Genomic DNA, 20,316 nt, shown 5'->3' with positions numbered 1-20,316 from the left:
CACAGGCAGAAGGAGAAGCAGGCTCCATGCAGGGAGCCCGACGTGGGACTCAATCCCAGGGATCCCCTAATTTTTAGTTTTTTTTTTTTTTTTTTTTTTTTTTTTTTTTTTTTAATTTTTATTTATTTACTTATGATAGTCACAGAGAGAGAGAGAGAGACAGAGACGTAGGCAGAGGGAGAAGCAGGCTCCATGCACCGGGAGCCCGATATGGGATTCGATCCCGGGTCTCCAGGATCGCGCCCTGGGCCAAAGGCAGGCGCCAAACCGCTGCACCACCCAGGGATCCCCTAATTTTTAGTTTTTAATAAAACTTTTTATTATGGGAAATCTCAAACTTAACAAAAAATAGAAAAGAGCACTATAATGAGCCCAAATATACCTATTACCCAATTTTAATAATTTTGAAATTTGCTATTTTCATTTCACCCATCCTGGCTTATTTGCTTGCTTAAAATTTAAAAATGTAAGGTTTTTTTTTTTTTTAAGATTTTATTTATGAGAGACACACAGAGAGACGCAGAGACATAGGCAGAGGGAGAAGCAGGATCCCTGTGGGAAGCCTGATGCAGGGACTCCATCCCTGGACCCCCAGGATCACAACCTGAGTCAAAGGCAGAGGCTCAACCACTGAACCACCCAGGTGCCCCCAAAAATGTAAATTATGAAATATTCCAGAGTTAGAGAAAATAATAAAATAGATGCAGAAGTTCCCATTATTCCAGTTTAACAAATATTGAGATGCTCACATGGTGCCATCTTTTTTCAAATCTTCCACTTCATACCGTTTGTCCTTGGATCTTTGTGTTACACACACGCACACAAAGTTTCATATTGCTGTTACAGCAAATTCCCAGTGGTTGCTATTTGCTTTTTCAAAAATTTTGAGTTTATATTCTGTCCTGTTTTTTTTTCCCCAAACAACTTTGCTGAGGTATAATTAGTTCCTAGTTTCTAAATAATTCTTAAGAATTAAAGAGAAATTCATTGACAGATGAGTGAATAAATATGTGAGATATATATATATACATACACAATGGAATATTACTCAGACATCAGAAAGGATGAATACTTACCATTTATTTACATTGATGTGGATGGAACGGAGGAACTGAGATAACTTAGAGAAAGACAGTTGTATGGTTTCACTCCTATGTGGAATATAAGAAAAAGTGCAGAGGATCACAGGGTAAGGGAGAGAAAACTCAATAGGAAGTCATCAGGGAGAAAACCCATGAGACTGTTAACTAAGTTGAAGGAGGGGAGGTGGGTGAGGGGGATGGAGTACCTCTGTGATGGGCATTAAGGGGGGGACACATGATGTGATTAGCACTGGGTATTACATGCAACTGATAAATCACTCAACACATCTGAAACTAATTTATGTTGGCTAATTTAAGTTAAAAAACAGGGAAATTTAAATTCCCTGTGGGTACTTAAATTTTGAGTGTTTATTCTGGAAAACTGGGTTACTAATTCTTGTATTAGTCTAATAAGGCTAATTTTATACTAAAATAGTTCTAAAATTGCAGGTCTGGTCCCAAAACTATATCACAATTTATTTAAATAGAAGACTTGAAAACCAAAATAAATATGAGATTTGGTCTCTTCCCCTCCCCTCTCCTAAAGAAATTATATGTCACAGATACAGGCAAAGCTCTGCCCTTAATCCCATTAATCCTTGTTCCTCTTCATAACATCCATCCTGAAGTTGATGTGTATCATTCCTACGCATTTTTTGTACTTTTTCTACATGTGTTTACATAAATACGCTGATATTGCTTAACGCTTTTTAAAAACATGTATAAATGTTGCACCGCATAAAATCGTTTGCGATAATTTTCATTTATGAGTATGCGTCTGCCCCCCAAATTCCTTTTAGAAAACGGAGGCGTCCGTCTGGAGTGTGCGGCCTGGGCGGGGCCCCGCTGGGTGGGCGGGGCCTGTGGTGGGAGGAGCCAAGCGGGCGTTGGGCGGGGCCCGGGAGATCCGGGGCCTGGGTGGACGCGCGGGTTCAGACTGGAAGCCCTCGTCATGGTGACCCCCGTGGTATACCTGGTGGCGGCGGCTTTGCTTGTCGGCCTTATCTTTTTTCTGACTCGCAGCCGGGGCCGGACAGCAGCAGGTAGGAGATGCCGCCGCTCCAGGGCCGGTGGGGCCGCGTTCTTTGGCCTCCTGAGGCTTTGTAGGCCGTCGCACCGCGGCTCCTGCGCATGCGCCGGCCTGCTGGCTGGGCTGACGGAAAGCTCTGCGCGGAATCGCGCTCGTCGCGCTTCAGGCCAGCTGCGCGCGTGCGCGTACCTGCGCGTCGGGGAGCCGGCGGCTAGCTGCGGTGCCGCAGCCCTACTCCCGGACGGGATGGCCCGGCGCCTACACCTTTCTCCCAGCCTCAGAGAGAGCCTCGCTCCAATCCCCTTCTCGGCTCCTCCCTACCCCGCCCCCCTCCTCCCTCCTCGCCTCGCGCCCCCCCACCCCCCGCATCTCCTGACGGACATTCTCCCATCCCTCACTGGGGCTGTCCCCTTGTGCGCCCCTAGCAGAGACCGCAGGGGTGTCCCGTCCTACCCAGGCTGGCTCCAGAGCAGGTGCCAAGAAGGGAGCACCGAGTCTTTTGTGTCTACTCACGAGCTGTAACTCCCTGAAGCTCTTTCCTATCCCCTCAAAGACAGCACCAATGCAACCTCTTCCCTCTTCTGCACCCCGACCAGGAGCCCGTGTCTTTTGCCATGGTACAGAACAGATATGCCTGTCACCCTGCATCCTCTATTTCTTGTCAGTCGGTAGGTTTGTGTGTACATCTCTCCTCGTCTCTGAGCCCACAAGCAACTTCAGAGCACCTCCATGCTCCTAAGTGCAGGGGAGAGAAAGCTGAAGTAAGGTAGATAGCCAAGAAATCTTCTTGAAAGGGAAGACTCAGCTCCCAGCTGTGCTCCCTGTTGGGATGCTTTATAAAACTACGGCAGGTGGTTTTAGGGAAGAAATAAATGCAGTCTTGCAGTAGGCATGCAGATGTGGTCTGGAGAAGTCAGGGTGAGCTTCCTGGAGGAGGTAGGGCTTCATCTCCTCTTGTAGGCTGGTAGTCTTCTGACATACCAGCTGGAAAGGTATCAACAAAGTCAAGGGTGAACTGGTGATCTTCTTGCATTAGGACCAAGGCGTGAGTCTGGGTTATAAAGGCCTCTTTGATCTGAGAAATTTAGGCTTTGTGCTTTGGGCAGATGGAGTCCAGAGGAAGTTGAGTTCCAGGGTGCTAGTCGTCTGACATCAGGTGGGTTGAGCTGCTAGACAGTTTTTTTGTTCCTCTCATCCCTACAGCTGGCCAAGACCCATTGCACAATGAGGAGCTGCCCGTAGTAGCAGGCTCAGTGGCCCAGCCTCGGCCCCTGGAGCCTGAGGAGCAGAGAGCCGGGGGCAGGCCCCGGCGCCGGAGGGACCTGGGCAGCCGTCTGCAGGCCCAGCGTCGAGCCCAGCGTGTTGCCTGGGCAGAGGTGGAGGAGAATGAGGAGGAGGTCATTATCCCAGGTGAGAGGGGCCCGGCCTGGAGGAGACAGGGGCTGGTTTCGGGCATGAGGGGACCTCCAAAGTTGGGTGGAAGAGTGGGGTGTGAAGGTACAATATAAGAAACATGTTTGGGAGCCACAGGATAGAGTTAGGGGAGGGGAGACTTGGGACACATCCTTTGATCACAGAGAGCAGCAATTCTGGACCCTGACCCCTGTTCCATTGGGCCAGCCCCCTCTTCCTTCATGGCTTTCAGTGTCTAAGTAAGAGGGTAGGGTCTTCAGATTGACCTAGAGAGTTCCTCAGACCACTTCTTATATCCCAACACCTTACTGGTATGGGCACATGCATTATCTGAGAGCCTCACGCTAGGGCCAGAGTGCCTAGCCAGGAGCTTCTGAAGTGAGGTCATGTGTAACCCTAGAGAAAGAATTTGGAGATAGAGACATATTGTTGACATAGCTTCCATATCCCTGGCAGACCAACAGAGCCCCTGGGATTGTGGGGGAAAAATATATCTTCTCTTGGTTTGAGCCTGAGGAAGGGGCATTTGGGCCTTTTACCCTTCTACTTTGGGGAATTAGTCCCTTTGGCTCAAAAAGGAGGCACTGTAGTGCCATCCCTCTTGTCTTAGACTTGGGATCAGACATTTCTGCTGCTCGATCATCAACAGGTTTTGTTTTGTTTTGAAGATTTTATTTTTTTATTTGAGAGAGAGAGAAAAAACACAAGTAGAAAAGGGGAGAGGGAGAAGCAGATCCCCTGCTGAGCAAGGGCTCCTATGTGAGGCTCAGTCCTGGGACTCTGGGATTACATCTGCTCCGAAGGCAGGTACTTAACCAACTGAGCCACCTGGGCACCATTTATTTATTTGTTTATTTACTTACTTACTTATATGAAAGAGAGAGAGAGTGTGCATGCGCACATGCCTGGTGAGAGCCCATGCAGGGGCAGGAGTGAGGGAAAGGGAGAGGGAAAGGGGAGGGGGGAAGTATCTCAAGCAAACTCTACAAGCTGGAAGGGCTAAGGGGTTCTTGAGATCATGACCTGAGCCAAAATTAGGAGTGGGTGCTTAACCAGCTGAGCCACCCAGGTGCCCCAACAGGTCTTTAACTTTTAGCTGACCCTAATTTTAGGTAGTCTTGGGGTTGGAGCTGTCTTTTTGACCAGGGGCTGAGGCCAGAGCCCACTGCAGTTCCTGACTGCAGTGAGGACAGATTCAGATATGAGGCAGGGATACATTTCCCCATGAGGCCAGCCTTCCCAGGAGGTTTGGCTCAGAGACAAACCAGAGAACTCTGCAAGCCCAAACATCCCTGCCTGAGATTTTCAGACACTCAGATATTGGAACCTGACACCTCCCTTTTTGTGGCTATGCAGCATCCAAAGTTACTATCTGTTCCCTTGCCCCATAATTCCCTTACCATTCTCCCACCTAATCCTCTACCCTCAACACATACACACTCTTTTTTTTTTTATAACTTCTTTTTTATTATTATTATTATTTATTTATGATAGTCACAGAGAGAGAGAGAGAGAGAGGCAGAGACACAGGCAGAGGGAGAAGCAGGCTCCATGCACCGGGAGCCCGATGTGGGATTCGATCCCGGGTCTCCAGGATCGCGCCCTGGGCCAAAGGCAGGTGCCTAACCGCTGCGCCACCCAGGGATCCCATACACACTCTTTATACACTCTCACATACACACACTCAGAGTGTTAATTTCTGCATTCATGGTAGATGTCTTTGGAGGACAGAGCTGGGCTAGTGATATTTACAGATGGGAGAAGGGATTTGCCACCATACGGAGAGAGATGAGGCAGGGGATGAACCCATCATCATCAGCCCTCTCCAGGACCTGAAATGCCTTTTTTGGACTGTATGCAGCCCAGGAGGAAGAAAGTATTGAGAAGCCGGTGGAAAGTCACCTGTCAGGGAAAATTGGAGCCAAGAAACTACGGAAACTAGAGGAGAAACAGGCGCGAAAAGCCCAGCGTGAGGCAAGCAGAAGGGTTGGGGTGCAGCTCTGAGAAATGGGAAAGGGTCCTGCCTTCCTTGTTCCCTGTGTCAGGCCCTCCTCTTGGGCTCTTTGCATGCTGCTTGCCTGACTGTCTCCTACAGCCTTGGTCCGTGGTCTGACCCAGTCATTGCCTGCTGTGGCCTGTTTGTGAGGTTGGAAAGCTCTAGCTGGGGATGGGGATGTGCTCCCAATGGAGGCCTCTTTCCAGGCAGAGGAGGCTGAGCGTGAGGAGCGGAAACGCCTTGAGTCCCAGCGTGAGGCAGAGTGGAAGAAAGAGGAGGAGCGGCTTCGTCTGGAGGAGGAACAAAAGGTGAGATGGACCCTTCCCTCCTGACTTCTGACCCCTGCCCAGGCAGCCTTGCTTCTCATGCAGTTCCTCACCTCTAACCTAGAAGATGGGCCACAGACTCATCCTGGGTTCAGGAACAGGCTCTGGTTTATTTGGTTCCTGGATTCTAAACGCAACCTGTATAAAACTGCTGCTGAAAAGCAAAGTGTGAGGTGGGAACTTTTGTGTATGTGATTTATTGAACATGCCCAGAGCAATGAAAGAAAATTGAGATGGTTGGAGTGGCTGAAACAGGATAAGGAAGAGGGAGAAGGGTCGGAGAGGGGTCAGAGAGGGGAGTGGAATCTGGAACCTAAAAGCCTTATAATTGTTAAAGGTCATCATAAGAGCTGGTGGGTCCTGCCTGAGCTGGGTCCTGTTCAGGGTCTGGCATGGAGGAGATAGATGCTCAGAGAAGGTAGAGGTGGTTAATGAGCATTTGTTTGTTGGATGCTTCCTTCTTTCTTTCTGAGAACCGATGCCCACATCAGAACATCACAAAGGTGTGACGTGTATATATACAGGGCTGCCCCTGTTAGGAAGACCTCGCTGGTGCCTTTGGCCTCTCACTGGCCCTGGATGGCAGAAAGCCTGACTTTGGGTGCACTAGCAGATGGGCCAGAGCACAGCAGAGAGGAGGCCTTAGTGGAGAGGGCTGTTTTTTGTTTTTGTTTTTTAAGATCTTATTTGTTTATAAGACACACAAAGAGAGAGGCGGAGACATAAGCAGGGGGAGAAGCAGACTCCCTGTGGGGATCCTGATGTAGGACTTGATCCCAGGACCCCAGGATCACGAGCTAGCCAAAGGCAGACAGACACTCAACCACTGAGCCACCTAGGTGCCCCAGTGGAGAGGGTTTTTTACCTTTCTGAACATTTTCTTTTTAAGATTTTATTTATTTATTCATGAGAGACACAGAGGCAGAGACCTAGGCAGAGGGAGAAGCAGACTCCATGCAGGGAGCCCAATGTGGGACTCGATCCCAGGACTCCAGGATCACACCCTAAGCTGAAGGCAGACGCTTAACCACTGAGCCACCTAGGCATCCCTGCCTTTCTGAACATTGATCCTGTCTGATGGACCATAAATGTCAGAGTTCTCCACAGTCACATCCAGGATACCATGTTACACTTAGTTACTCTGTCTCTTTAGACTCCTTCAGGTTATGACATTTTCTCAGATTTTCCTTGCTTTTAATGATCTTGATAGTGTTGAGGAGTATTGGGTACTGAGAAGTATTTTGTAGAATATTTCTCAGTTTGCATTCAGTTGATTTTTTTTCCTCATGGTGAGACTGGGGTTGTGGATTTTTCAGAAGATCACAGGTGAAGTGCCATTCTCAACGCAGCATGTGAAGGTTATGTGTTGTCGTCTTGTCATTACTGATGTTGACCTTGATTGCTTGGCTCCGGTTTTACTTGCCAGATTTCTCCGCTATAATGTTACTCCCTCCTTTCTGTACTTCTTCGGAAACAGGAACAGTTATTGTACATAGCCCACACTTAATGGAATGGGGAGTTATTCTCCGCCTCCTTGAGAGATGAGTATGCAAAGTATCCGGAATTGCTTTGTATGGAAGATTTACCTTTTCTGCTCTGCGTATAAATTTTTTTTTTTTAAGATTTTATTTATTCGTGACAGAGAGAGAGGCAGAGACAGAAGCAGGCTCCATGCAGGGAGCCCAACATGGGACTCGATCCTGGATCTCCAGAATCACATACTGAGCTGAAGCGGTGCTAAACCGCTGAGCCACCTGGGCTGCCCTGCGTATAAATTTAATTGTTTTTATCTACATGGACTCATGGATATTTATTTTGTGTTGCAGTCAGGTACTATCTTTATTATGTAGGTCATCAGGAGCTCTTGCAGCTGGGCCCCGTGTACCTTTGATGTAACCTGTTTGTTTTCTGAGTACTTTCTTACTTTTTGGCACTGCCAAGATGCTCCAGGCTTATTTTGTATATTCTCTGTCCCAACTTTAGCTACATGGTTTAAAAAAATCTTTCTGAGAACTCTGGAAAATAGGATAACTTGGAGAGAAGCTGTGGTGGTGGTGGTGGTGGTGGTGGTGGTGTGACATGGATGGACTGAGAAGTTTTCCGGAAGTTGAAGGCAGAAGTGGTAGATAGGACTTTATTTCTGACCAGCTAGCCAGATGGCTGTGTGACTCACTGAGCCAGAGACCCATGAGGAACACCGGACATGTGGGGAGTAGATCACAAAATCTTTCTGGACATACTCAATTTGAGGTGCCTGTGAGGTGGCCCAGTGGGTGTGTCACATGGAAGGAGAGATTTGGGCAGGGGTACCACGGTGGCGGTCACGGGCAAGGAGATGGTTGTGTGATGCATGCCGGGTGGCCTGAGGAAAAAGGATGGAGGAGGGGACTGAGCAATGGAGGAGGTGGGGAGAATGGCCCAAGGAGCAAGAGGAAATCCAAGAGGGTGGGTGTCCCAGCCAAGTGAAGGAAGAGGAAATGATTGGCTCTCTCAGCAACACCGAGACGACAGGGTGATGAGGCACAGTTGTCCCATTGGATTTGGTGGGATGGAGGGCCTGGGTGAGACCAAAGCACTTGTTTTGGCAGAATTGAGTATCAGAAGCCACTGGAGTGCGCAGGTAGGGTGAATGGATGATGAGGAAATGTAGCCTGAGTGTCCACGAAGTTTAGATGTAACAGACAGGAAGAGGAGGAAGGAAGGTGATAGCAAGATACTGTGGATTGAAGTCACTGGCAGAATTTTAAAGGTGAGGGGGCTGAACAGCATGCGTCTGGGAGGTGATGGAACTGATGAAAACAAGGGCCTCTGCCTGCAGCTCAGCTTGGGATTGAAGGAACAATGTCCTGAAGGAACTGTGTTCCTGAGAAAGGGCCAGGTTGTATGCCCTGGTGCCCTGTGGGGGCAGCACAGCCCAGAACACGGATGGAGTGGTCACCCGCCCCAAAGTATCCAACTCTTGTCCACAGGAGGAGGAAGAGAGGAAGGCCCGGGAGGAGCAGGCCCAGCGAGAGCATGAGGAGTACCTGAAACTGAAGGAAGCCTTCGTGGTGGAGGAGGAAGGTGTGGGCGAGACCATGACTGAAGAACAGGTGGGCCCGCTGCCCCTGGGAAGCCCATCCCTGTGCCCACCAAGCCTGCCACCCCATCCCAGATACCCAATTGTTCCTTGCCTGCCACCCTTGTCAGACATTGAGAGGTGGGTAGGCAGCAGGCCCAGCAGGCTCTAGTGGCCAAAGGCCTCGTCCTCAGGAGAGGCCATGTCTCCAAATCTCTCACTATGGGGAGCTCTGCTCATGCAGGTGGCAAGCAGGTGGGTAGGCATAGACCCCCGTGGCCCCTAAAAGGCGACACTCACCCTGATTTCTCTACTCCTCTAGTCCCATAGCTTCCTGACTGAATTCATCAACTACATTAAGGTAAGAAGCTGCAGGACAGAGCTTGGGCATCAGCTCCCTGCCTCACGCATGCATGTTATGTATAGGGTGTAGGGTGTGTGAGAGTGCACGCATGCGTGCACTTTCTGGGGCTGGGGGACTAAGTGGACCCAAGGCAGGGTTCTAGGTGGCTTGCTGAAGCTCATGCAGGAGAGGGCAGGGGACCTGAGAATCTAAGCTGCCCTGCCCGGTCCTGAGTAAAAGAGCCCTTTCTTCTTTGACAGTGAGGAGGGACCCGGTCTGTGTGGGAGGCCTTAGCCCCCAGTCTCTTCTCACATTTAGGGTTTGACAGTCTTCCTGCTTCTCAGACCCCACGCTCAGTGAGTCACTGTTTTCAAGTTTCTTCATATGTGTTTTCTGTCACTTCTGTCACACTGAGGCTCTACTGAGTTGAAACAAGCATCCCCTGCCACGTGTTCCTGACCAGAGACTTGGGTCTTCAGGGAAACAGGATGATGTTTCCTTTGGAATCTAGGGCGGGGCAGCACGTGTGTCCCCCTTTGCCTGTAGCCACACTGGATACTGCTCCAGGTTGCATAAGCACGTCCTGCTCTGCTATGCTGCTAAGCAACTTCTCTCCCACGAAGGATGCGAGAGGGGAGAGGTTTCCAAGTGCAGCTCAGAGGTGCAGAGGCGGCTGAGGGAAGGCGTGCAGAGGGAGTGGGGGCGGCAGTGGGGGTGCTCCTAGGGGGTGCCAAGGAGCCAGGCCTTGCATAATCCTCCCCCTGCCTCTTCCAAATGGAGCAGAATTCGAACTCCTCCCAGCGGTGAGGGGCGGGGCTCACCGCCTGGGGGCCCAGTGGTATTCCTGGGAGGGAGACAGCCCATTCTCCACCCTGGCACCCTCAGGGCTGTCAAGATCTCTCTCTCTCTCACTCTCCTGCTGCTGTTTGGAACTCCCCATCCCCCCCTCCCCAGCGAGCAGCGACCAGCCCAGCCTTGAGTCTTCCTCCAGGAAGGTCTCCTCCACCAGTTTCATCTCCCCTCTTCTCTGCAGACTTTTGAGTAAAGGCCCTAGGGGCAGTTCCAGCCCTTGCTTTCAGAGGCTCTCTGGAGAGGTCCTTTTCTGGGGGTTCTCCAGACTCTTCTGGACCATAGAGGTCTTTCCAGCCTGTGCAGGCTGGTCCTTCTAGAGTTGCTGTCTACATGGAGAAGGAAGACTTCAGAATTCAGCCCACCTGCCTTCTTCCAGGCTCAGGGGAATGGGCCCTGTAATCCTAGGATTTCAGAACTGGAGGCATGTTTTTGTGCCAAGCAGAGTTTATGTGCAGCGTAGGCATGACTTGTTCTTGTTGATTCCCTCTTTTTTTCTGAGCAGAGCTGAGTGGGTTGGTTTGTTTTTCCAAGCACACTTTTGGCCCAGCAGCTCCCCCAGGCCAGGTCTTCAGGGACACCTGGGGTGACTCTGCATTCTGAGCTATCCTAAGACCCCAGTGTCTGCTCCCTGCTTGGTAGGTAGAAGCCAGCTGGCCAGGTCACCTTGTGCTTGCCACCTCTTGGCCCAACTGCGACTCACTTACCTCCCTGCTTGCACATTCATTTTGGCATTTTGAAGAGTCACATGCCATCTGCAGCTGAGGAGGTGTCACCATGTCACTCCTCCCCCAGCTCATTTGCTGTGGAAGATTCCTAGAAACGCAACAGACCGCCTTCTCTCAAGTCACATGCTGTCTGTGTGGGGGGAGGCAGGGCAGATGCATGGGTAGGACCCGGCAGTGGACCCTCGGCCACACCCCCACTCCCCTCCTGTCCCAACCCACCCAACGAGGAACCAAAGTTTCTACTGAGAGTGTGAGGGAAGCACTGAGCAGATTTAGTGATAGTTATCTTATGGGTAGATGCAGTACCTCAACGGCCTGAAGAGGATGGTGCACAGTGTGGCATGTCAGGCTTGTGGGGCTCTCTAGGCAGAGAGGGCAGTGAACAAAGGTGAGACACGAATGAGCTATACTGTTCCCACCAAGACCCTGGCTCGTCAGGGCTTCCCATCTGCTCTCTTCTTGTCCATATTCTCGTCTGTCTTCTGCGCTGGCTGTGAGCTCAAAGGCAGGAACTGTGTCTTGTGGACCACCGTACCCCCCACACCTTCTCTGCTCCTTGTCCTAGCAGACCTTCAGCAAACATAGGCCCTAGTGACAGTTTTTTAATAAGCTTTTGGCAATTGTCAGCCCTTCCTTTCATCTCTGTGGCGCTTCCCCTTGCAGCCATTCATGATAAAATGATACGGCTGGCTGCAGAGGAGGAAGGTAGCAGCTGTGCTTAGCTCTCCATGCATATTGGTCCCAGGGTAGTCTCTAGGCCAGGACATGACTACTTGGGGCAGGTGTTGGTTTGGGCACATCCTTCCCAGTAATTAGGGACACGAGAGTTCATGAGAGTGTGTGTATCTGTGTCCAGGCGGCTGGGAGAACATGTGAATCGTATATGAAGGGAACGAGGTTCTCCCTTGGGAGCACGTAGCCTGCTTAGCCATCCACCCAGAGCAGAGCAGGTTGGTGTGCCAACCTTAGAGGGCTCCCATGCGGAGAGCCTTTGCCCAAGGTCCCCCTTTCTCCCCTTCACAGCAGTCCAAGGTCGTGCTCTTGGAAGATCTGGCTTCCCAGGTGGGCCTGCGGACGCAGGTAAGTACTTGAAGGTGGCCTCCTCTGTGGAATGTGGCCAGAGGGTCTGTACAGCTGTCAGAGGGGGACTGCCTTAAAGATGGAGTCTTTTTTTTTTTTTTTTTTTTAGATTTTATTTATTCATAAAAGAGAGGGGCGGGGGGCAGGGGGGCAGAGACACAGGCAGAAGGAGAAGCAGGCTCCATGCAGGAAGCCTGATGTGGGACTCGATCCCAGTACTCCAGGATCATGCCCTGAGCTGAAGGCAGATGCTCAACCGCTGAGCCACCCAGGCGTCCCAAAGATAGAGTCTTACTGCCTTCAAGCAAGAGTAGACTATAGGTAGTTTTTGGCACCTCAGGAATCTTGTCTTTCTACTAGACAGAGGAAAGAAAAAAGCCCAAACTCCCATCACTCCAGCAGCCCCTGTCACCGAGGCAGCCCAAACCCAGTTACCTTGACAACTCCCTTGCAAACAGGCTGTGCCAGCCTTCACGGCCAAATGTCCCCACCACTCCTCTCCTGCCTTGAAGAAAGCTTCTCTCAGAGTTCCTCCAGTGCCCTGGGATCAGAGCCCTGTGTCCTCTGAGCCCTTCTGCAGAAGCACACAGTCACATTGGGGGTGGCCGTGAAGAGGAGAGGAGAGTTGGCGGTGGTGGGAGGGAGAGAGTAGTTGTCTACTGGGACGGTAGTGCCCATCTCTGCTCTGAGACTTGTTCTTCTCATAGGATACCATAAACCGCATCCAGGATCTGCTGGCTGAGGGGACTCTGACAGGTGAGGGGATGAGAAGCAGTCACTGTAGGCCCTGGCCTTGGGGAGTGTCTTGTCACAGAGGGCCTGCAGGGATTTGTTGCAGAGGCAGGATGACCCCTCTCCCAGCCCTGGGTCAGGAGGTGGTGTGCAGGAGGGGCACTGAACAGAGGGACTTGCCCAGGCCTGAGAGCGGCTCAGGGTGACAGGGACAGGCAAGGAAGCCTGATTTGACTCACATAAGCCAGGATTGGATGTTGCCAGGAGAGACTAGGCAGGTACACAGGCCTGGAGAGCTCTGAGCCAGTTGTGAAGAGGTGGCTGGGTGGGCATTTTCTGGTAGCAGGGGGAGAGGGCCCTAGAGGGCTCAGCTCTACAACCATCCTGTCCCCACAGGTGTGATTGACGACCGGGGCAAGTTCATCTACATAACTCCCGAGGAACTGGCTGCTGTGGCTAACTTCATCCGACAGCGGGGCCGGGTGTCCATCACTGAGCTTGCCCAGGCCAGCAACTCCCTCATCTCCTGGGGCCAGGAGCCTTCTCTCCAGTCCCCCGCCTGACCTAGCCCTTCCCTTTTGGACTGGGAGCTAGCACAGCCTACCTGGCCATACATCTTGATCCCTCCCCACCACCCTGGGGGAGAGATGGAATGTGGCCAGGCAGTTCTAGATTAAAGCCCTGTGAGCATTGCTGAGCTTGGTGTGGCTTGGTGTGACAGAAGACCTGGCCTGGGATCCCAGATGATCAACTAAAGTCTAGTGCTCAGAATATTTCTGGGGGATGGGTGGGAGAAGCCCTGTGGAGGCAGATGAAAGTTCCATTCTTATGTGTTTATTTATTTAAAAAGAATATTGAGTGTTTACTGTGTTTCTTTGTATCCTACAAAGATGAATTCTTTCTCTTCCTTACCTGTGTCCCAGAGCAAACCTTAGGACATCTCCCCTAACTGGCAAGGGAGGTCTCACTTTTGTTTATATGGATGGTTTTAGGAGCCCCACAGAGGCCTGAGAGCCCTTAAAGAGGAGAGGGAAGTGCCAAGGTAGAGTCCTAAGCATCTTTGAGAAGGAGAGAGGGGTGGTCAGGGAGGGACAGAGGCTGGGCAGGTGGAAGGAAGCGAGGAACCTGCTTGAGCTGAATTCTGCAGTAGAGAGATGCACTTCCTACGGTCCATCACGTGAATTTAGCTCTCCATCCTGGACAGAAAGTTTAAACGGTGTGGGTGATTCCACCCACTGGTGGATGTAAGGACCATATGCTCAGGAGTGGGTGTGAGATAGGAGATGTGTAACTCCTGTAGGGTCAGTCACTCTAGTTCCTGTGGGCTCTTGGTGGTGTGAGCATCCTGCTGCGCTGAGGGTGAGGCATGAGTTTAAATGTATATTTTTCTACAAGGTACCCCTTAAACATAAACCACCCACTTCTGATGCCTGGTAGGGGAGGCAGCTTTCTGTTCCCACCCTGGAAGACACTGCCTATAGATGGTGATGGAGACAGGACATCAGGCTGTAGGGTAGAGCCTTCCCGAGTGTTACCAAGGATGATTTTGATTCACTTGGTGCTATAGACATTAACTATAGTACTTAAAATTCCAAGTGAGACATGACTGCTGCTTCTGTCAGCAACAGGCATTTGGAGTCACCTGGAGCTGGAAAGGGCCACGTGCATTGTTTGGAAAGCCATCTGGGAGCCCATAGTCCAGTAGGAGAGGGAAGAAACAGGTAAAGGTACTGATAGTATGAGAAAGAAACAAAATTATACAGGGAAAAGAAGGCTTACAGTTTAAGTGATGTTTCTCAACCCTGGTTGCTCATTAGAAGCCCCTGAGAGGTGGTGAGAAGCCCCTGGGGAATTGTCAAATTGTCAACAGTCTCATGCCAGGCTACATCCTAGACCAGTGGAATCAGAATCTTGGGGGGTGAGACCCAGGAGGCATCAGTCAGAGATTCCAGTGTGTGCCTAGGTTGAGAAGGCAGGGGGGGTGGAGTGGAGAGACAGGCCATCAAGTTACAAGTAATTAAAATCCCCACTGGAAAGGGATTCTCCCAAAACAAGACAGCAGCTCCAGGTCTCCTCCTCCTTCCGTTGTCCTCAGCCACTGCCACCTCCAGTGGCAGGAGGACTGTAGCACTCCCACCTCCTCATTCCACAGGCCAGAAGGGAGGAAAAGGCACATCCCTTTCTCATGTCCTGGAAGCCTTCTAAAACCCTTTGTATCCCAAGGGCATAGTGGGGGTGAGGGGCAACCTATGACCCTTGTGCATTTTTTAGTGATCTATCCACTAATCTAATAAATTTCTCAAATAAGCGGTTCTTGAAATAGTGATTAACATTTTTCTAAGTTTGTATATATTATTCTCAATAAATGAAAACTTTTGGGTTTAACCACTTGTAATTTTTCAAGCTTAAACAGTTATTACTTAAATATTTCTCAGCATTTAAAATTTCCAAATTAAAAAATAAAGTTCCCAAATTAATGATGGAATTACTTTAAATACTTTCACATCTCAAAAAGTAGACCAGATACATCTAATAGTAGTAACAATGACATTATTGATCTGTATGTGTAATAATGAAGCTGATTATAATCCTCTCAATACCATGGATTTACATTTGCTAATTCGCCAGCTCTGTTTTGAAATAAACCCTCTTCCTGAGGGTACTGGAGCCTCAGGGTGATTATCTCAGGTGGCTGAGGATGTATATATGATGGATGGTGATTCAGAAGCAGGGACCCAGGATTTTACATTGACTGTGACCCTGGGTCCTTTAGTAGTGTGGCCCATTTTTCATGGTTAGTATCCCCCCACCCCCTACCCCCTACCTCTACCCCCCACCGTCGCCATAAGAAACACTTGACTGTTTCTGACTCATTGGGTTAATTCTGGTTTTGGAGCTTCCAATATACAAAATGCTCATTTGCTTGTTCTAGGTGCCTGTCTTTATGGGCCAGCTCAACAGGCCTGGTTTGATACCACTTGCTCCCAGTAGAGTCCAGCCCAGTTCAGTTTTGTTCTATCACAACCTTCCTTCCCTTTCCCTTCCCTTTCCCTTTCCCTTCCCTTTCCCTTCCCTTTCCCTTCCCTTTCCCTTCCCTTTCCCTTCCCTTTTCCTTCCCTTTCCCTTCCCTTTTCCTTCCCTTTCCCTTCCCTTTTCCTTCCCTTTCCCTTCCCTTTCCCTTCCCTTTCCCTTTCCTTTCCCTCCCTTCCTTCCTTTCTTTCTTTCTTTCTTTTTCTTTTTTCTTTCTAAGATTTTATTTGAGACAGTGAACTCAAGCACAAGCGGGAGGGAGGGACGGAGAGGGAAAAGCAGACTCCTGCTGAGCAGGGAACTTGATGTGGGGCTCACTCCCAGGACTCTGAGATCAAGACCTGAGCCAAAGGCAGATGCTTAACTGACTGAGCCAGCCAGGCACCCTACAACTTCTCTTTTTTATGGACCTTCAAGGCCTAATACTGATTACCCATGGTTAGGAAGCCACAGAATACAACTTGTCATTTCAAAAGTGGTTATAAGATTGGCCATGAGTTGAAAAATTATAAAAACTGAGTAATGGGTACATGTAATTTATCCTCCTTTATTTTTATATTGAAAGTTTCTCATAGGGATGCCTGGGTGGCTCACTGGTTGAGCATCTGCCTTCAGCCTCCAGGGGCGTGATCCTGGAGTCCTGGGATCGAGTCCCACGTCGGGCTCCCTGTGTGGAGCCTTCTTCTCCCTCTGCCTGTGTCTCTGCCTCTCTCTCCCTCTGTGTTTCTCATGAATAAGTAAATAAAATCTTTAAAAAAAAAAAAAAGTTTCTCATAACTAAAAGCTTAAACACAGTGAGGGGGCCTGGCTGGCTCAGTTTGGAGTATGTGACTCTCAGTCTTGGGGTTGTGAGTTTGAGCCCCATGTTGAGTATAGAGATTACTTAAAAATAAAATTTTTTTTTCAGTTTGAAAGTAGCTGTTTATTAATTGACCAGATTACAAAAATAAAAGCAGTAGATGCTTTACTTCATCCTTCTAATAAGCTTATTGATCTGGTCTTCCCTGTTGCCAGCATTTCTACCTTCTAAAAAATGAGTGGTCCTTTTCTTCATTCCCATTCATGGAGAAGACAATTTGTAGGCCCTAAAAATAATAAAATGAAATGAAATGAAATGAAATAAATAATAAAATAAAATAAAATAATAAAATAAAATAAAATAAAATATAAAAAATAAAATAAAATAATAAAATAAAATAAAATAATAAAATAAATTTTAAAAAATAAATAAAATATAAAATGAATAAAATAAAATATAAAATAAAATAAAATAATAAAATAAAATAAATAAAATAAAATAAAATAAATAAGGGTCCCTGGGTGATGCAGTTGGTTGAACATCTGACTCTTGATTTCAGCTCAGGTCATGATCTCAGGGTCATGAGATTGAGCCCCTTGTTGGGCCCTGCACTTGGCATGGGGTCTGCTTGAGATTATCTCTCCCTCTCCCTCTCCCTCTTCCCTTCCCACTTTCTCTCTCAAATTTTTAAAAAGTAAATAAACAAAAAAAATAAAGTAAGTAAACACAGTGAGTCCTAGATGGCCTCATGATCTTGACTCTAGGTAAGCTTCAGAAAAGAGGCTAAAAAAGCTGGGCCTGTAAGGCCACTAGTAGCCCCTCCCCATTAACCTGGCAATTGAGTGACCCCCAGGCTACACACTGGCACCAGCGTAGGATGCATGTTGGATCTTTGTTAACAAATTATTCAACACATTCAAAATGGGTTTAAAAAAGCAAAACTAGGGGATCCCTGGGTGGCTCAGCGGTTCAGCGCCTGCCTTTGGCCCAGAGCATGATTCTGGAGTCTCGGGATCAAGTCCCATGTCAGGCTTCCGGTATGGAGCCTGCTTCTCCCTCTGCCTGCATCTCTGTCTGTCTCTCTATCATGAATAAATAAAAAATCTTAAAAAACAAAACAAAACTAACAATCTGTAATTTGAGTATGAGGCAGGATGCTAAACATGACCCCATCCACAGGTGGGGAATGGGGCAGTGGTACTAATCTGATAGAGAAACCAGCCAGGGGCAGCCCCGGTGGCGCAGCGGTTTAGAGCTGCCTGCAGCCTGGGGTGTGATCCTGGAGACCTGGGATCAAGTCCCACGTTGGGCTTCCTGCATGGAGTCTGCTTCTCCTTCTGCCTGTGTCTCTGCCTGTGTCTCTGCCTCTCTCTCGCTCTCTCTGAATAAATAAATAAATCTTAAAAAAAAAAAAAAGAGAGAGAGAGAGAGAAACCAGCCAGCAAGTGCACTGCCAAACTGATATATGAAAGGGACCAGTGGCTTACAAGGAGAGGCCTTCTGGGCTGAGGGGAGGACGTGTATGAGAATGTAAAGGCTTAGGATTCACTGAGGGGACATGAAGTGTTGGCTGGAGGAACAGGAAAGCCTGGGGCAAAGAAGAGAGAAGGTGGAAAGGAAGGGATTGCTGAGCCCAGAAATATGGGTTGTATTTGGTGAAGGGGGGGGTGGGTGTTTAATTAGTGTTTTGAATCAATAATTCATTTCTTTACCCTTCTTTGCAATCATCCTACAAATCATCATTACACAATCAGCCCCCTCCCTACACCTTCATTATAACATCAGATTATACCACATCAAGCCTTCATGAGTGCTTGCCCCAGACATCTCCAGTCCCAAGCCCCAGCCCCAAGATTGGAAATGACTATTCCACTAAGGCGGTGTTTTTGACAGTATCTCTTAGTAAGAAATCCATTTTTCATTGAAGACTTGGTCCATGTCTGTATACCCATGCATAGAGAGAACTGAAGCTGTGGTTGATGCATGTTGATGTTTGCTTCTCTATTTTGTACCACTACTGATAGTGACTCCATTGATTTCATAAACCACTAACAGAACTCAGCCAACAGTTTGAATAATAGGGATCTAAGGAGCCTGTTCCTTTTACATTGAGGACAGGAACAAGGGTCAATATCTGGGCACAGAGTTGTGTGTCATATATAACTTGCTAGTCACACAGCTGTACCAAAAGCAATTTAGACTACAGTAGTGACACTGAAAAATACTGTTATTTGGTTTACCCTGATACCATAATTTTTGGCTTATTATATGTTATTTGATTACTCATTGTGGCAAAATGCATAAGGCAAACCTTAGAAGAGAACCTATCAAATACCAATACTGTAACATTAAACTTGTTTAAATATAACCTTTTGGACATAACCTGCTAGACTTACTAGCTGTTTTTAATTCATTTTAACTTTTTTTTTTTAAGATTTTATCTATTTATTCATGAGAGACACAGTGAGAGAGAGAGGCAGAGACATAGGCAGAGGGAGAAGCAGGCTCCATGCAGGAAGGCCAATGTGGGACTGTATCCTGGGACTCCAGATTCACACCCTGAGTCAAAGGCAGATAGATGCTCAACCACTGAACCACCCAGGCATCCCTCATTTTAACTTTCTTGACTTACATTCCTAATGTCACATCTGTAATAATTGTAATACAAAAACTACAACTAGTAATGCTCCAACTGTATTGTAACTGAGTAACAGATTTATTTCCTTTGTTTCTTTTCTCTCTTTGACCATTTCTCATCAGTGAGGTAAGTCAGGCCATTTTGCTGTTGAGCTCAACCCTAAGTTTACATACAGAACAGTGTAGCTGGGTGGACGTAGGCTTGATGTCTACTTTGGCAGCTGTCTTTATGTATTTTGTAGCTTGTGCATATTGCCTCATATCAAAATAGACCATAGTAACAAATATGAATAGATGAGAAATTATTGAACATATAATCCATCATTGCTGGATTGTAGTAACTCGAGAGGAAAAGCTGATGAGTGGTAAGGAAAGGACGCATGGGAAATTTGGTAGGAAGTTTATTACTTACCCCAAAGGCAGGTAATAAAAGTTTCACCTAGCTGTTTCATTTTGTCTACGATAATATCATCTGAAACATAAAAGTTTACAAAGAAGGCTTTCTGCTAAACAAATGTACTCCAGCTTTTACAAAAATTAAATCTGGGAACATTTTTCAAGTCTGCATTCTCTGTAAAATTAATTAACGATTTGGGTATAACCATAATTCCATGATGCAATAATCATTACTATTCTGCTTAGGACATTAGGAAGAACAACGTGCCGCACAAATAGATGTGGGTTCATAAAACTCACTTAAGATAGTGGTAGGGTGGTGGCTTATATTCTTTACTTTATTTCTAAATGTCTTGCAATAAGGTTTACACTATATAGATACAAAGAAGTTTCTTTGTTAGTATTATATAAACAAAGCATCAATTATGTAAAAACAAAAGTGTTAGAGACCCTTGAGAATATAAAAGCCAAAACCATGTTCTATTGGGAAGAATGTACAATTAGTAGAGAAGAGTGGTTAAAAGGAGAATATAGTCTAATAAGTTTTTAATATTTTTCTCTTTAACTTTTATTTTTCAAGGGTCCCATGAGTGTGTGTATAAACATCAGCTCATCAGTTTATAAAACCGAGTGTAAAAGACCCCAGCAGACCTGAATCATAAATGTTTCAGTTACAGTTTTAGATTGGTCTGGATAACTCCTAGGACCTTTACTAGTCATGCCCAGGAATTTTTGGCCTAATTCCAGAGGTTTTTATTTCTTCATAAAGCAAGCGCAACTGTAAAAAGCTTTAGTACAAACATCCAAACTTAAGCAT

General features: G+C 47.7%; 1 protein-coding gene across 2 annotated transcripts; it reads left to right on the top strand.

Moving 5' to 3' along the window:
* Positions 1 to 1,931: 1,931 nt before the first annotated feature.
* DDRGK1 (DDRGK domain containing 1) lies at positions 1,932 to 15,022 on the top strand. 2 transcript variants are annotated; one of them, XM_072736245.1, is made up of 9 exons: positions 1,932 to 2,125; positions 3,316 to 3,522; positions 5,387 to 5,499; positions 5,728 to 5,829; positions 8,817 to 8,939; positions 9,228 to 9,266; positions 11,849 to 11,905; positions 12,613 to 12,661; positions 13,034 to 15,022. In XM_072736245.1, the coding sequence occupies exons 1-9, from the start codon at positions 2,035 to 2,037 to the stop codon at positions 13,198 to 13,200; spliced, it is 948 nt and encodes a 315-aa protein (XP_072592346.1). In that variant the 5' UTR covers positions 1,932 to 2,034; the 3' UTR covers positions 13,201 to 15,022. The 2 variants fall into 2 exon arrangements, with proteins under 2 accessions (XP_072592346.1, XP_072592347.1); XM_072736246.1 differs by lacking the exon at positions 1,932 to 2,125 and adding an exon at positions 2,212 to 2,780.
* Positions 15,023 to 20,316: the final 5,294 nt, after the last annotated feature.

This window comes from Vulpes vulpes, chromosome 14, assembly GCF_048418805.1.
Source record: "Vulpes vulpes isolate BD-2025 chromosome 14, VulVul3, whole genome shotgun sequence".
Taxonomy (NCBI): Eukaryota; Metazoa; Chordata; class Mammalia; order Carnivora; family Canidae; genus Vulpes; species Vulpes vulpes.
The sequence above is the reverse complement of the archived record's forward strand: the minus strand, read 5'-3'. Positions and strand labels throughout refer to the sequence as shown.